General features: G+C 42.1%; 1 protein-coding gene and 1 long non-coding RNA gene across 3 annotated transcripts in view; one reads left to right on the top strand and one right to left on the bottom strand.

Moving 5' to 3' along the window:
* The window catches only part of LOC138260363 (uncharacterized), a 70,342-nt gene that overhangs the window by 6,939 nt on the left and 44,995 nt on the right, over positions 1–18,408 (bottom strand). The window lies entirely within an intron of this gene.
* TMEM87A (transmembrane protein 87A) overlaps positions 1–18,408 on the top strand; it is a 140,156-nt gene that overhangs the window by 106,695 nt on the left and 15,053 nt on the right. For both annotated transcript variants that reach the window (XM_069208783.1, XM_069208782.1), the window contains exon 18: positions 13,385–13,437. In XM_069208783.1, coding sequence (XP_069064884.1) covers positions 13,385–13,437 — 53 coding nt within the window. The remainder of the gene's footprint in view (positions 1–13,384; positions 13,438–18,408) is intronic.

The raw sequence follows: 18,408 nt of genomic DNA, 5'->3' as shown, positions 1-18,408 counted from the left end.
CAGCAAATTGGAGTACTAATCTTAGTGAGGGACATGGGTTAAGGTGCGCATTGCTTACTATATCTGGTAAATTTCAGGGCCTTTCACTTTTGTGTTTGGTGAACCATAACTAACCTTTATGCTGTTTATGTGAATTTCAAGGTTTTTATGATATACTGCATTCACCTACATTGTAGGCCTTGCTGGTGGTGGTTGACCGCAATGACTCCCACACGCGCACAAGCCCCTCTGCTTACATGTTTTGCTGTGCAGCGGCTGATATCTTCAGCCACATGTGGTGCCTGAGCCTCACAGGAAGACAACCACCGTATGCAAAGGCTTTGGATTGACAGTAGGCTCTGGCTTTTTTAACTCTTCCATTTAACTTTATCCTCCCCCATACTGTCTGTGTGAAACCTGATATTCTTGCACTGAGCTTAACTTGATGTCTCTGAAATTTCTTGAAGATTAATCGGACAACACCAACATTAATTGCTGTAAGAAATTAAGTTATTTGCTGAGGGTGGTGAAAACCCCACTCAGGAACAACTACAATCCTTGTCAGGGTGAAGCACAACAGCCACTATATTAACTTGTTCTTACTTCTCCGGTATCTTGGCACAAATGCATCAGGCTTAACTCTGAGGCAAAGTGTAAAGTATTTATGCAGCACATAAACAGTAATAACGTGAAAACATAACACAAGAAAAATCTCAAACAATTTTTGACAGAGTAAAATTGAATGGATAAAACTATTTAATGAATAAAATCCAATCAGTGGAACAGGAGAAATGCAGTTTTACAATTGTAGGTAGAAAAAGTGCCTAAAAGCACAAAGCCCCGCTCGCGGTCATCTGGTTTTCAAGACCGAGGGAAAGTCATAAATTCAGACTGACCATAATCGAACATGGGTCAGATACAGAGGCTAGGTTAGTCCAGCTGAAAAAGTTACCTTCTCAATGTCTCCCACAAAGGGTTCCGTTCAGAGTTGAGGAGGCTGTAAGAAGCACGGAATGTATCGTAGAGGGTTGTCACTGTAGCACAAAAAGCAGGCCAATTAGCATGGGCTGTCATCGCTGGAGAGCTGATTGCAGTTCTTGCATTGCTGCTGTCCTGTGGCAGTCACTGTAGTGTGAAGAGTGGGGTTCAACTGAGCTTTGCTTTGATGGTTTCCGCCAGTGGCAGTGTCCCAACATTGAAACTTTTCTTTATAAGAGGAGCTTAAGCGGTGCTGGTCAAGGGTCCAGGACCTGGGGAGGCACCTCTTGGTGATTAGGAACTCACTCCAATATAGGCTTGCAGAGCTGTGACAGGTCCAACTGCAGGTTAAGGCAGATCCAGTGAAGCAGGTCAGCTAGGCAGTTCCAGGGAGGCCTCTGGAGCTTGTCATGTCCATGTATCTCAGGCCGGAGGTTAGCCAGCTAAACCTTGGAGTCACTCAGGTTAGCCTAAGATGAAGATGCGCCCGTATAGTCTTTCTACTTAGAATAACAGCCCTCAGCAGCAGGGAAGTCCTCTGGCAGCAGGGCAGACCTTCTGCAATGTCCACAGGTCGTGGAGTGTTCTGATGTGTGGCTCAGGAGATCAAGTATTCAAATCTGGTACCAGTTTTTGTGTGTGGAGAGACTCCCTGTCCTACCCCCACATCTGGTTCTGGAAGGTTCTTCCCTTCTCCTGTCAAGGCTTCAAACTGTCTGGTGGTGACAAGTCATGCAGGCCTGGTATCAGATTCCTTTGTGTGTGAGGCACAGTCCTTTTGAAAGGCAAGTGGGGCTGGGCACAGCTCCTAGTAATTCTGCCAGGATGGCCCATCCTGGCCACACCTAAGCCCCTCTTTGTGTCATTGTCTAGAAGCAACACAATAACCTCAACAGATGAGCCATTCAGTCATGTGACCCTGGATATTGGCAAAGGGCACCAAAGTTTAGGACCGGAAAATAAAGCCAACTTTCTAGAAGTGACCTTTTCTAACTTCACCATTAAAGAGGGTTTTAAATTATTATTCATTTGAGTGTGAGCAATATACCTCTATCTGTTTCCATTCCAAAGTTATCGCTTATTAAATGTAATAAGGTAACCCAATGTTGATCAATTGGAGAGAGAAGCCTTGCAACAATGAAAAATGATTTGAGGAGTTATATACTGTCAGGATATGTACAAATTAAGCACACATGCCCTACTTTTTAAATATAATGCACCCTCCCACAGGAGCCATTAGCGCCTATATTTGGAATGTCACATTATTAAGAACGATGGCTTAGGCCCAGGAAAAGGTGTATTTTGGCAGGTCAAAATGGCAGTTTAAAACTTCCATGGCAGACCTGAGACAAGCCACTTTAGTGGGTGGTGCAGTGAGTGCCATAGGCCCACTAGTAGCATTTAATTTACAAGCCCTCAGTACAGGTAGCATTTACTAGGGACTTATAAGTAAATTTAATGTGACAGGTGTAGGCCAATTTACCAAGTATTAGGGAGGGAGCACTTCACGAATGGTTAGCAGGGGTAAAGCGCAGAGTCCTAAAAGTCAACAAAACGGGTTCAGCAAAAGCTTTGGGGTGTCCCTGCGGAGACGATGGAGTCCATCAATAGTGAATGAAACTTTCATTATCCCCCCATGGATCTGCTTGAGACTTGACATAACAACAGATTTATTGCATGTTCATCAACCTCTTCCAAATTTGCACTTTCTATTAAACACTTCTTTGACCCCACCCTCTTTATGCTCTTTTATTAAATTGAGAACACCAAGAGTAATTTAACAAAGATGAGTCTTTGTAGAATTTCATGCAGATCCATGAAAGGGTGCCAAAGTTATTAGCAAATCAAAAATCATTTGACATCCCCTGCTTCCCAAATTTTATTTATTCACCCATATTGAATTGGTATGAAACCTGAAATGTCTGCCCTGGGTTTAATTTGCTATCTGCCGACCCTATATCATTCAAATTTATCAAATAGTGCCAACAATACTAGAAAGTAAAAATGTTGTTAAACCCTCCCACCCCTTACCTGTGCAATGCCTTGGTAAATAGAAACTGAACTTGACATACCGTGAGAAAACTAAGTTTTTTTAACCTACCAAATTGTTTTACAGATTCCTCACACAATGCTGATGTCATTAGATAATTAACACTTTTGCCACCATTTTTAATAGGGCCCTCCCTTGATGAAGCTGTACAAGATTGAACATAGCAAGAGTAAAGTGATGTTATCGTTCTGCAAAATGTCATGCATATTCTTCAAACAATACAAAAGATAAAAGTGCATCAAAAAATATATTTTCAGCTGTCAGATTATACCAAAATGTTAATTAACCTTCTCATGCCCACCTGGTACATTTTTCAAATGATAATATATCAAAAACTACTGAAGTGATTTATACCAAGCCAACCAAAGATTTCTTAGTGAAATGTTACTTTTATGCTAAGTTTGATGTTAATCTGTTCAGTAGTTCCAGTAACAGCCGTGAGCTAGGGACTTTTGGAAGTACGAACAACCCTCTATATCTGCCACCTCAAATCACTGTTTTCTAGCTGAATTTTTTAACATTGGACAGCACAATGCTATCCATTTTGAGCTAGAAATGTGACAAAGCCTTTTGCCATTTTTTGCAGCCAAGTATCCAAGTATAGGAAAAGCTAGTGCTGTCAGTGCAAAGCTGAAAACGATAAAGGCGTCTAACCATTCCAGACCCAGTATTTCAGCTCTGGGTTGGTATAATACCATCAAAGCAATCTACAAATAATTAAAGAAGCTTCTGACGTGTTTCTCTGTCAATGAGATCTTGTTAGAAATGAGAGTGCTCTGATTCTGGTACCTCACGGCATGCGCAAGAAGCACAACAGAAAAAAATGTAACCGCTCTGGATCCCTGATGCCTCTGGATGTCACGATGATGGCAACTCTGACTTACTACAGGGAGTGCAGAATTATTAGGCAAGTTGTATGTTTGAGGATTAATTTTATTATTGAACAACAACCATGTTCTCAATGAACCCAAAAAACTCATTAATATCAAAGCTGAATATTTTTGGAAGTAGTTTTTAGTTTGTTTTTAGTTTTAGCTATGTTAGGGGGATATCTGTGTGTGCAGGTGACTATTACTGTGCATAATTATTAGGCAACTTAACAAAAAAAAATATATACCCATTTCAATTATTAATTATTACCAGTGAAACCAATATAACATCTCAACATTCACAAATATACATTTCTGACATTCAAAAACAAAACAAAAACAAATCGGTGACCAATATAGCCACCTTTCTTTGCAAGGACACTCAAAAGCCTGCCATCCATGGATTCTGTCAGTGTTTTGATCTGTTCACCATCAACATTGCGTGCAGCAGCAACCACAGCCTCCCAGACACTGTTCAGTGAGGTGTACTGTTTTCCCTCCTTGTAAATCTCACATTTGATGATGGACCACAGGTTCTCAATGGGGTTCAGATCAGGTGAACAAGGAGGCCATGTCATTAGATTTCCTTCTTTTATACCCTTTCTTGCCAGCCATGCTGTGGAGTACTTGGACGCGTGTGATGGAGCATTGTCCTTCATGAAAATCATGTTTTTCTTGAAGGATGCAGACTTCTTCCTGTACCACTGCTTGAAGAAGGTGTCTTCCAGGAACTGGCAGTAGGACTGGGAGTTGAGCTTGACTCCATCCTCAACCCGAAAAGGCCCCACAAGCTCATCTTTGATGATACCAGCCCAAACCAGTACTCCACCTCCACCTTGCTGGCGTCTGAGTCGGACTGGAGCTCTCTGCCCTTTACCAATCCAGCCACGGGCCCATCCATCTGGCCCATCAAGACTCACTCTCATTTCATCAGTCCATAAAACCTTAGAAAAATCAGTCTTGAGATATTTCTTGGCCCAGTCTTGACGTTTCAGCTTGTGTGTCTTGTTCAGTGGTGGTCGTCTTTCAGCCTTTCTTACCTTGGCCATGTCTCTGAGTATTGCACACCTTGTGCTTTTGGGCACTCCAGTGATGTTGCAGCTCTGAAATATGGCCAAACTGGTGGCAAGTGGCATCGTGGCAGCTGCACGCTTGACTTTTCTCAGTTCATGGGCAGTTATTTTGCGCCTTGGTTTTTCCACACGCTTCTTGCGACCCTGTTGACTATTTTGAATGAAACGCTTGATTGTTCGATGATCACGCTTCAGAAGCTTTGCAATTTTAAGAGTGCTGCATCCCTCTGCAAGATATCTCACTATTTTTGACTTTTCTGAGCCTGTCAAGTCCTTCTTTTGACCCATTTTGCCAAAGGAAAGGAAGTTGCCTAATAATTATGCACACCTGATATAGGGTGTTGATGTCATTAGACCACACCCCTTCTCATTACAGAGATGCACATCACCTAATATGCTTAATTGGTAGTAGGCTTTCGAGCCTATACAGCTTGGAGTAAGACAACATGCATAAAGAGGATGATGTGGTCAAAATACTCATTTGCCTAATAATTCTGCACTCCCTGTAGGGGAGGGCAGGAGGCATAATATTAGTTTGGAACTCTACACTATAGGTATACAAATTATATTTTGTATGTGTTTTTGTATGTATGTATTGCAATATTGAATTGTTTTATTTCCACAAATTCACATAAGTATGAAGGGGCAGTGTGATTTGTGTGGGAAGTGGCGAACAGCAACTAAAGAGTTCACATTAAAAAGTATAAAAGACCATAGCTGAATACAGTTCAAACAAGCATTGTCATAAGTCGGCAGAAATAAAAAACACACGTCGCCAGCTGAATGTGGCGGACACATGCTCTAAAGCAGTGGTTCCCAACCTGTGGTCCGGTGACCACTGGGAGTCCACAAAGCCTCTTCAGGGGTTCCACGACTGCTTAGAAATTTAAATAATATTAACAGATTAGGTCCCCAGCTTTCAGTAATGACTTAGTGGGTGGTCCCATGATTCCAATAATGATTCAGTGATGGTCCCCGGGTTCCAGCAATGATAAAGTAGGGCTCCACAGAAGTCAAAAGGTTGGGAACCACTGCTGTAAAATTAAAATAAACAGTGCAGTTTCTTACTGCTGCAGAGAACTGTGCTATTGACTTTGAAATACTGTGATCTGAAGACAAGTAAATGATGAGAAACATAAAACAAGCATCGAAAAACCTAAAATGTCTGAGCTAGGCAAGGTGTTGCAGTGGTATTTCTTTAAATATATTTATTGCAAGCTTATAGCACAAAGTTTTTTTTAAAATGCTTCCACCTAACGTGTCTTTCATATGCTTGCAATAAAAATTTGGAAATGAAAACACATTCACTGATTTGGCTGTTTTACTGTTGTAATTGTTATTATTAGTAGTATTATGATTATTATTTTTTAAACAATTCTTATTATGATGGTTCTTCTTATTATTATTATTATTATTATTATTATTATTATTATTATTTGTGAAGGAGACAAGAACAAATAAAAACCTAATCAAGCACTGAAATTGCAGGCAACATTACAAAACCACTCTCACACTTTATAAGAGCAACTTCAAACAGGAGACTGAAAATAAAGCGCCTGAAGTGAGGGCACCCTTATTGCAGTCAAACTAATCATCAATTATTCAAAGAAAAAATTAAATCAATAAAAATGCTAACTTTGAACTAGCTTTGAAACTGAACACAAAGGAACTATTTCTAGGCTGAGCAATATGCATGGGCTTTGTACTATCAGACAAAGTGGAGGTAGCCAAATGGTAAAGTGGGCTGACATATTTGCCCGTGATGTGTGCTGTGGTGGGTGGAACAAAATGTGAATGACAGTTTAAATGCCCAGTAGATGAAGCCTGCTCACCAAAGTCCAATACATTTCGAATGATTGTTTTTGGGGGGAAAACAGTAGCCTGACGGTAGTTTCGCTGCACAGCTAAGGCTGTCTCAACTGCAAGACTTTACAAGGATAAATAAAGGGAATTAAACAGCATTGACATATTAAAGTATTAGCCCACCAGACCTGGCACTGAATTGCTCTTATTTTTAGCGGATGTCCACATGGTATCACACAAAATGCAGTCATTTCCAGTGCAGAAGAACCAATCTAAATTATGAATGACAGTTCAACCAACCAGTGGATGGAAGAGGGTTGACACAAAGCCACTGTGTTTGAGAATATATTTGTATCTAATGATTGTTCTATGAGCTGAGGCTGGTGAGACAGGTAAAGCCATCCCAAAGTCATATTTAAGCTGATGGTTGTTGAAGCATGAAAAAAAGAATAGGACACTTTTTTTGGAAAAATAGAAGTCCAGCTGCTTCTTCAGTTGTAGAACAAAGACAAAAGCATATGAATTTCAAGCAAAATGTCATGATAGAATGCTTTTCTCACCATGCTATAAATCAGTGTTATGTTCAGGTACGACATGCAAAATTAGGAGAGCTAAGACAAAGAAAGTGTCTGCAGGTTTGTAGAATTAATTTGTTGGGATCGTGCAGCATTTTCCTTTTGGCTGTAAGAGGAAACAAAGGAGCCTTTACAGTAACAACAAATAAAGGCCTAGTCAACACTACCAATGAACAGGTGGAGATTTGATGTCATGCTTATTTACATAGTTTTTTCATAACTCAAAAAAATTTGGGACTAAAGTCGACTTTGTTTTCAGCATTTAAAATACCTCTCTGGAGTTGTGATTGCAAAATCTTTGAGTTCCGCTGTAGGACGCTGGCTCTCTATATGGTGTATTAAAAAGTACACCATGCAGAGAGTCCAGTGGATCCCCAATTTTTTTGTAGAGGCAAAAGTAGATAGTACTAATGCTCTATTTTGTGGTAGTGTGGGCGAGCAGGTAAGCTTATCAGAGGGTAGTGCTAAGCATTTTTTATACTCATAGAGGTATTAAATGAGATACACAATCAAAGAATAAATCTGAGACCCCTTTAGAAAAATACTTCTTTTTGCATATATTTTTAAACCAATAACTGCTTGCAAGGTAAGCACATTTTGAAGCATAAATACTTTTTTCTTGTAAAAGTGGACACTTAGTGCAGTTAATTTTTGAGCTCTTCAGTGTTAACCTATAGGAGGAAAACAAGTTCAGCAAACATGAACTATACAACATTATTATTGTTATTGGGCAAGGATCAGGACCACACCAACAGATCGTTCCTGGCAGCACTGGGGCAGCTGGGTGGAGAGGTGTAGTACAACGTTGGGTGACCAATGTATTTAAATGGGGATTGGTCTCCTTGGGGGGAAAAAAGCTGCAGGCTCTGGCTAGGAAGCCACTCACGGAGACCCAATAGGTAGGTAACAAATGTGGGGTGCTCTGGGACATAGGAGCACCTTTGGTCATCTTCTCCTAAGCCTAGGAGCGTCGAATGCAAGGCTGTCCTTTAGTGATGGGCTTCTGGGTCCGGGAGCACTTGTGCTTGAGGGGTCCTGTGGTCTGAAGCTACAGGCATAATAGTGGAGTCCAGAAAGGGTGAAACCACAGTGGACTCAAACTCAGGAGAGCTGGGGGCTGTCATGACACCACAGACCCACTTCAGATCGGGCCATAGGCGACGGCTGCAGTGGTTGATTCAGGTGTCAGGTTTCTCTCACCACAGAGGCTGCAGGAGAGATGGCATGTGTGCAGAGGCTGCAGGTGACTTTGGGGAGTCCAGAAGGGGTTAAATCATGATGGACATGGACTCTGGGGAGCTGTGGAACCTTGTTGGTACCGGAGGTCCACTCCAAATTAGGTAGATGACGGCGGGTGCAGTGGGGACTTCAGGTGTTTGGTCTTTGCGGTTCTGGAGGCTGCAGAGTCCTTCCTTTAGAGTTGGTTGGGGAGCAGGTCCCCTACTCATGGGAGTCTTGAGGTTTTTTTTTTTAAGGCAGGCAGTCCTTTTAGGTTTCTGGATGCTCAGCTACAGGACAAGTCGTATCTTGGTGCAGAGTCCGTCGAGGGTAGCAGACAGCAGCTGACCTGGTACCAACCCAGTAGACTTTTTCTCCACTTTTGCTGGTGCGACTCTTTGATGTCCTTGGGCTTCTTAGGTCATCAGGATCTGAGTTCTTGGGTTCAGGGGTGCCACCTAAATACTCAATTTAGGGGTGTTACAGGGTTGCCCACCTTTAAAGTGACTAAACCCTCTTTATGATCACTTCCATTGGGAAGTGGGCATAACACTGACTCTAGAGGTCTAATTCCACCCACAACAAGATGGAGGAATTTAAAAAGTGGTGTCTACTTCAGCTCATCCACTTTACGGGTGGGACTGGCAGGAGGTGGGCACACCCTCTAATCTAACTAATTTTCCCACTTATCTTGCAGCCAGAAAGTGGGTTCAGGACAGGTTGGTCATCTCCGCCATCTGGAGAGACCAGGATTACATTACAAAGGCAGCCAGGCCTTTGAGGCTTCCCACCCTGGAATGTCCATCCTGTCTGGAGGTGTCACTAACCCCACCCAGTGCAGACTTTTGTCTCTGGGCTCCGAGAGCCCTATCTCTCACCTTAGGGGGTCAGAAATGTGGCTAAGGTGGCTGAACTGGTCAGGACAAGTCAGTCAACCTACTAGTAGCTGGTAGGTTTTCAGGGGGCACCTCTAAGGTCCCTTCTGGGTGCATGTATTGGTAAATCCAACACTGGCATCAGTGTAGGTTTACCAATAGGAGATGTTTGATACCAAACATCCCTACCTTCAGTGAATCCATCATGTAGCTGGGGAATTCGTAGTGACCAGTGTCCAGCACATGTATTTAAAATGGCTTCCCTGGTCACCTAATATGTCTGAGAATTGACAAATACTTTGCAGGGGCATATCTGCTCGTGCAGATATGCCCTCACATGTAATATAATGCACCCTGCCTTTGGGCTGTAAGGCCTGCTAGAGGGGTGACTTACATATATACCATGCAGTGTTAGGGGACATGGCACACAGGCCATGTTGTGTTTTTACTTTTGTCTGCACCAAGGCACAAAGCCTGCAATGGCATCCTGTCATGTGCTTGGTGAGGGTCCCTTAGGGTGACACAATTTCTGCTGCAGCCCTTAGGGGCCGTTTTTAGTACCCCATGTCCTAGGTACCAGGGGTACCATTTTCCTGGGACTTACAGGGGGTGCTGAAGGTCTTGCCTATTGGGGAAACAAATGTGCAGATTTAGGAAAGAAATCTGGCAGTGGTGACCTGGCTAGCAGGAACCCACCCAGTGCACTTTCAGTCTAAATCACATCGGATACCAGGCAAAAAGTGGGGTCTAACCATACCAAAAAGGGTGCTTTCCTACAGCCGTTAGAATAAATGTTTTTTGGTCAGAATGTGAAAAAAAGAGAAACAATCTGTGTCGGGCAAATAGTGCAGATTTTACTGTAAGTCCAGGGCAGTCTCATCATCTACAAATAAACATCTCATAACTTTAAAATTATTTGTGGGTTTCGTCTTCATAAGGATGGAGCTAGCTGCTCTCAGCATCTCAGTGCATACGTCATCAGCAACGGGGATTTAAATCAAGTCAACTTTATTGCTTTAGGTAAGAACCTATTCTCGGAAACAGTCATGTGCAATTATTAAAATGAATACATAACTTAAACAGTTAAGAATGCACTACTATTATTTATGCGTCCTAAAAGGCAAAAAGTATTGTCACTATTAGTCCCCAGCTCATAATTTTAAAAAGGGTTCCATCTTTCTTAGCTGTAATTCCAATAGTTCACAGATTCATAGTTGTACTTTGTAATCAACATTTATATTCATAGGCTGGAATGTCACCTGCATATATACCAGAATAATATAACATAATTTATTTTAGTATTTTAAAAAAAAGTGAAGATGGCTGGCACACAATCTGTTTGACAGTCCATTGTAAAAAATAAAATAAAGTTGCATTTGTGATGGTACAGACCCCATGAGCTTAAATCATTCCTCAGAAAATATTATCTCAAATCAGCCAATCCTGAGCTCACATGGATTGTGTGATATTGACCCATTGAACAGATTTTACAAGCAACAGATGCAAACTAACTGTCTCACTAGGTCTCTGACTAAGAGCCAATAATGTTGAAGACATAAATTTGTCTAAAGCAGTAATGCATAAAACCAAAGCGAATCTTGGGGCTCATCACTGAAATAACATTGAGATTTTGATTCATTGTATTGAGCAGGCACAAATGTATCAGTTTTCAACACAGCATTCTTTGATCTACACCTGGAGGTAACAAAATTGATGTGATTTTGCAAGAAAAACCCCATAGTAACGGCTTGAGTGACATACCACAAAAATGACGACTAAGCATTTTCTAACCACTGATACGTGCCAGTGCCGTAAATGTTGTCAGTTGGAATTTCCATTTAAAACACGAGGCTATAACAACCCCAGAATATTTGTGTTATTTAAATCAACTGCATCACTCAACACTCTCAATTCACCAATATGTGCAATTCCCATTAAACCCTGCCAAACTTCATAATGCTTATCTTCCCAATATTGATGGTCAGGAAGTTTGTTCAGTTGTAATATCTCAAGTTGTGCCAAGAGCATGCACCTCTGTTGTAACCTCTTGGATTTAGATATCTCCCCTGAAAGGATTCCATCTCTGTCCTGACTGATCTTAACCTATAATGTTATGGCGAAAGGCCTGAGTTATTGAGCGTAACCCTGAGTTGATGCCCATACATTTTACACAGATTAATTAAAGTACTGCTGGACGGCTCATTGTCTGGTTAGTTAGACTCATGGACTCTAGACAGTTCTAGTCAAAGACCATCCCGTCAGCTACCTTTAGTTTAAGGTCACATTTTTGGGCTTAAATTCCTCTTTGCTGTACTCAAAAACTAAGTTGCTCAAGCCCCAACAGACACATTGTCTACTTTGCTTTATCTAAACATCTTCACAAGCTCAGCTGTGAACAAGCCCCTGAAGAAATTTATTGTCTCAATTGTGTCTCATCTAAAAGGGAAGAATGTGGCACCAGATATACTGAGCAGACTCCATCATGCGCTTGAAGATTGGAAGCTCAGTCAAAAAAGGTTCTAACTTGTTTAAAGGGGCGTTTCCCAAATTGGAATTTTCAGAACAACTATCAGTGTCACAACTTGGCCTCGGAGTATGAAATAAAAAAAATAACTTTATACGTTTCTCTTCTTGAACTGGTCAGGGACTTTTTCTTAGGTGCCCCTATTTTTTGTTTCTATTATTCAACAGACTCTTGACACATTCAAGAGATCATTTAAGTGGAAGATGATTCTGGTATGCCCATTCGGGTTGTACAATTTCTGAATCATTTGCCCTTCAATTTTCCCCCCTTGTCGAAGAACTGCATGTTTTGTCAGGTGACAGACATCCTGCCCACTAACAGGAAGTTAATTCTTCGTCCCTGTTTTCCACTGATGAAGTGATGGCAAGTGCCCTTAAAGTAGCATACACACGTTTGGATTTCTGTCAGGAGAATTTTGTCATAGTGTGCCCTGCTAGAAAGTAATCACATTAAAATAAAAAGTGAATTGCGACCTGCTTATGTCCTGCCACTTGAATGTATGTCCCAGAATGCAGGTCTAAAAAATATTTTGAACTTAAACCCTCTCATAATTTCGTTAAAAAGCATCTTGTTGATCATCACATATTTGGCTATGACACTGATCAATTTCTTTGAACATTACATTCTGGTCTTTGGGGCTTACTGGTGCATACTCAATAGCACTTTTAACCTAGAAGTTGATGGTGTACTATGTGATTTGTATCTCACTTTTTCACAGCCCTCCCATGAGAGAACCTGACTCATCAGTGGAATTTAAATCCTGTCTTATATTTTCTGAAGCATAAGCCATTCAAGCCCATGGCTTTCTGTGATGGTAGACAATCTGAGTGGCAGCAAATATCTGTCATTAGAGTCAGCAAGATCAAGGCTCTTTTGTCAAAAGAGCATAATATTGTCTTATCTGCATGCTTAATTTCTCAGAGGGACAGTAAAAATTCCAAAGTTACATATGCTAATGCAAGTGGCCAGTATTCTTATTTCTGGCAACTGTCTCCAGGGTTAAGTATAGGGAAGAAAGGTTAATGATGTAAAGCTACTGACGAAGATTTCAACATGTAGTCTTTATGGTTGGTCTCATAAATCCCTTAAAAGTTGTTAAATTGAAGGCGTAAACCTACAAAGCATAGATATTGGTCTTTGCTCAAAACTTTGTTAATTGGGACCAATAGATTTAATATGCTTCTCTATTTGCCCTTTCCAAAATAAGTTATATGCCAACCTATTTATAGTTCTAATATTAAAGTTACTGCTGATGTTGAGTATTCCCTGTTGGTGAACATGAATCTCATAAAATTCCATGTTTGGGGTGAGGAGCAGAGGGGGCACGCACTGCTTTTCTTTGTTTTTGACTTTCCAGCAGCATGTTTTTATATACCCTACACCACTTGTTATCTTCTTTTCTTCTGCATTCTCTAATGTTAAGTTGCCTTTCTCCTACAGGATGATGATCTCAAATGGGTGGACGAGAATGTTCCATCATCAGTAACTGATGTGTAAGTATCTCTTTCTCTGCAGTTAGAAAATACCAGAGCCCCGTCAGACTCTATTTTTTTGGGGGGAGGGAGGGGGGAGCTTCAGGGGGATGGTGATAGGGGGTTACGTGGCAAGCAGGAGGTTGAGGTTTTTTGTCTCTGGTGTTCTGGGGTCCGTGCTACTATGGCTCTGCAAACTGGACCAAGTGCAACCCCTTCAGCACTTGACTTCCAGTGGTAGCAATGGTGAGCACCCACAAGCTACTCACAGAAATAGTGTGCAGTTGCTTGAGCTTAGGACTCAACAGATACACAGTGGCGCAATAACTGATTGACCAACTCAGTGCTTTATTTTCAATCAGAAATGTACTTTCTTGTGCACTTGAACTAAACACTGCACATGCAGTTTAGGCAAGATGCAATTTAATATCCTGGGCACTGAGGTCTGATGATACCGCTACCCTTCCCCAAAGAATTAAAGTGAGAGCATGATTAGGCTGAAGTGCAGTTGACTCCCTCTGTAATTTTTTGCTCAGTCTTTCACAGTTCACGTTTACAGTTCTCACAGGTGAACCTTGGCTGCTCAGTGTGTGATGGATTCAGTGCAATCTGTCAGGTTCCCAGCTTCATCTCTGTGCATACTCTTTCCTGCTTTTGGGAGAACATACGAACCAACAACTCCAGCAGTGCCACCTCTGTGGCTATTTGAGCCCGCTTGGCAGACACATCTTAGGAGAGGTTGGTGCTTCACGTCTCCAATAGCTGTAGACTGCGGGCTACAGACAGAGATGGTGGTCCTTGTATATGTCTGGGTAACACAACAGGTGGGCAGGTGCTCTGCGGCCAACTGTGCAGACCCATTTTGGCCGATCACATCCTGGCCACGAGCAGGCCGGTCTTTCAGGGCTGAGCGGCCAAACTCAACTGGGCCACAAGACCACGCACCAACTTCACTTCTCTAGGTAAGGCAGCTCGGTTCAGGCCACAATTTCTTCTTCAGTGGCAGCTATGGTCAAGCTGCATTTTCTTCTGGCACAGTGATTGAGGTCGAGCCATGATTACTTCTGGACACAGCAGCCAGGTACAAGCAACTCTTCTCCTGTTACCTGCAGACAGTGTGGTACACAAATCACTCTTTGCAGCCCTCCTTTTTTGATTCATCCTATCAGCACCCGGCTCATGCTACAACTTGCACCTCCTATAAGACAACATCGGGCAGGAGATGTGTATCATTTGTCTTCACCTTCAGAACAAGTGTGAGCTTATTCTCCCTTCAAGTGACCTTTCCAGGATGTTCACCAGACACAGCCTTTGTACAGAGTGATGCTCCTCACAGCAGGGAAATCTCCCCTCTTTAGGACTCACATCAGAGGAATAAAAGATGTGTGGTTTCTGCACCCAGCTCTCGTGAGCCAATTGAAGTGTGATCAGGGAAAGAGAAAAGGATAGACCTTACCTCAATGGTCCCTTTCACCCGCAAAACAGAATCTATATTCCCACCGCTCACCCCTACCATCCACCAAATGGCAGTGCTTCAGGGATACAAATCCAATGTCTTGGAAAGGAGTGGTCAAATTGTAGGAAAAAATATACACACATAAATTCCATCAATGATGCAATAAATCTATCATTGAGCATGCAATTAAATTGCTTTTTAATCGAAGCATCTTGCCCAATCCCACCAACTAGGACAACAGTTCAAATTGTAGCAGTCATTTTTGTATATACATCGACCAAAGTAAGACCAAAGTAAACATTTTAAATCCTTCGAGTCAGTGTCTCACATCCAACAAACACTTAAAATCTAAACAACTAAACAATAAACAAAAAGACAACAATAATTAAACCAACAGTCCTCTCCTTAATTCAAGGAGCCATGTGATGTCCATACAGATTATGTTGAAGATCCACATGTGCGAGATGGGAAGGCCTATGGTATAAAGTTCTTTACAAACAAAATTCAACTTTGGTTGCAACCTCCCGAGAATATACAGTCAACGCGTTTCAGCCCCTACAGCTCTGGGCCTCCTCATGACTAGTGGAGAGAACCACACCCTACCATGGGGTATTTGTTGATTGGTGTGACTGGATTCCTACATCACATAAATAAGTGGCCCCAAGGGCATTATCCTAAATGTTCACATCTTTGTAGCAAACAGTACATCTAAATAGGGGCATACAGGTGAAAACGATCCCCCATGGATCCGAGTGCATGAGCCCCTTCGTCAGCAAAAAGCCTAATTATATTTCTAAAGGTACCTTGTCTCCTCTTACTTTAGTGTCTACGTCTCCTCCCTCCAACTTCATGAAGGTCAGCAGAAATCTTCCACTGTCTTCCAAAACAACCTCACTTCCAATTTGTGCAAAAGGCCAAGTTAAGATTTTCGAAATGGACACCACAGGCCTCCCTTACCCTGGTTTACTTACACACAACATACATGTACCATGCAGGCTACACATAAAACCTACTTGGGGTGTTAGCAGTAGGAATGGGTACGTACTTAGAAGCAGATGTTTACATCGGTGGGCTTGTAGGTCTCTCATTCCAGTGACACAGATAAAAAAAAGCATTCTGGTTCAACCTGTGGATATGCCATCACCGTTCATGTGCTAAAAACATGGCAGGAACAGTATTTTACATGGCGCGCCCCTCCAGGTTACTGGACTGATTCAGGACATTATTTGTGTCAGCTAGACAGACCATGACCTCCGTGCACATGCCAGAGTAGCGCAACAGGAGGGAGGGAGGGAGAGAGAGAGACAGGGGGGGGGGGGGGGGGGGGGGGGGGGAGAGAGGGAGATATAAATAAATAACCCATGGAAATTTACAAACCCCCACAAACATGCCAGTTTGTCAGCATTATTATTATTTTGCATTTGTAAAGTGCGTGGCTGCCGGAGGGCTTCCCAGCACTAAGTATTCACTGACTTCTGTACTTCCTTGTTTCACCATGGAAAGTGTTGGAGATTTACTCTAGCCAAAGCTGGCGCAACTCCCCTTCCAGGTTAGGAAGGGGAACAGACTACCTCTATATTTGCTGGTAGTGTAGGTGATGTGGTTTCGCTATAGGGAAAATTATTTTCCCAGCAGAGAGAAAAATGTGCCTTTGCACAATGGATCCTGTTTGCCCATTACAGAGCTCTGTATTATGGAGAAATCAACACAGCAGGAGTAAGACACTACTGGTGATGCCACATGACCGTCCCAGGAATACACCAGGAAACTTGCCCCTGTCACAGTTCTCCATGAATTATCCAGGGAACGTTTGTAAGTTCCAGAAATTTGTAACTCTACACTTCTACATAGGTGCAGATTTCTTTCTGTCTTTGTCATTCCTGCCTGTTATTATCCATGCGCTCCAGATGGGTTCCAAGCCACTGTAGCTTTTTCCAGCTCTGATGGTAGATAATGCTGAATTACAGACGCTGAGGACACTGGACCCGGTTTTACATAGAGCAGATCTCCCTCCATTAATTCCACAGCTGTACAGGGGAAGGATACGTGGACAGAGTCAGAGTCCAGCTCAATGGTTTGTGTGGTCATTACGAGTAGCCTGGATTTTCCCCACCCTGGAGGTTTGTGACAGAAGTGGTCAAATCCGGGCCATTACATGTGGGATCCTGAAGTTCCCTTTCGAAATGAGGAATTACAGGGGGAATCAAATTCCACATCTGATCCCCTTAGTTATTTCGAATTTCCCCCTGGATTGCCGCACAGATTTCAGCAACCAAAATCTCTGAGTGAAATTAACAGATCTGCAGAAAACTTATTGGGCCATTAACTGCTGTTGCCCAACCTCCTAACAGTGGCAAAAGAAGGGAGCACACAATGCGCCCCCAGCCGGGCCACAGCCTCCTGTCTCCAAGATGCCTTCCTTTCCAGCCTTCTTGTCTGTTTACTTGTGCCATCTGCTCAGAGTAGGTGGTGAATTACAGCGAAATGTCCCTGCATTCAGGAAATAGCCACAGAAAGAACCTGTAATTGCAGATCTATGGGCCAGATGTACTAACAAGCATTTGCAATGCAATAGGTCTCGCATTTGCTTGAGTTAAAGCTATTGGCATTGTAAATTCATAACTGGACCTTACTTGCCACATAAATTATTCAATCCTGCCTCATAATTACGTCATTCCATGCCATATAATTCCAGTGGCCCTGCATATAACTAAAGCACTTCCATGTACCTTCTTCCTTTATCTGCAGCAACAAATGAAAATGTTGCCACTTAGCATCCCAATTTGACTCTGCCATGCTTATTCCAACAGAATAACCATTTTCACTACCCCACCATCAGAGTTGCTGGCTGGCTAACACAATTCCCCAAAAAAGACACATGACAGCCACAGAGGAATAATGAGAGAAATAAACTAGAATGGTCACCAAAAGAGTGCTCAAACAGTCATAGTGTAATAAGGATATTAAGTTGGCCGGAATTGTGGTCAGAATTGTAATAAAGAGACTTTATTAAACATATACAATTATCATATAAATCTTTATCAGAAATAAACTTTTGGCATTAGACTATAATCCTCAAAAAAGCCCCTAGAAGGCACCATAACAAAAATATAATTTGTACGAAACATAGTCATATAGCCATATAGTTAGCCCCAAGAGGGGATAACCCCATGAAAAAATACATGAGAAAGTAATGCAGTGTAACCATATACTTACCCCCTAGAGAGCATTTTTAGGGCTAGCAGGCCTACGGTAATGATATTACAAGCAAGGCCTTTAAAACAAAACTTCTCTCAGCTGTAAAACAAAAGTTGTAGCCATGAGAAAGCTTAAAAGCCAGTGAATGGTGGGAGGGGTTATTATTTTGGGGTCCCGACTAACCTAGTGTGGGAATCCTGAGATGATGTACACAGTGTTTTGAAAGTGATCCCGTTGTCCTGGGACCACCACAGGCCGAGTTATGAGCAAAATCATTTTGTAAAAGTAATCCCCTGCAAAGCATTATGGGACAAGTTTCTGTGCCACAAATATTTTAA

This window comes from Pleurodeles waltl, chromosome 9 (assembly GCF_031143425.1).
Source record: "Pleurodeles waltl isolate 20211129_DDA chromosome 9, aPleWal1.hap1.20221129, whole genome shotgun sequence".
Lineage (NCBI taxonomy): Eukaryota > Metazoa > Chordata > Amphibia > Caudata > Salamandridae > Pleurodeles > Pleurodeles waltl.
Note: the sequence above shows the minus strand (reverse complement) of the source record. Positions and strands in the feature narration are given on the sequence as shown.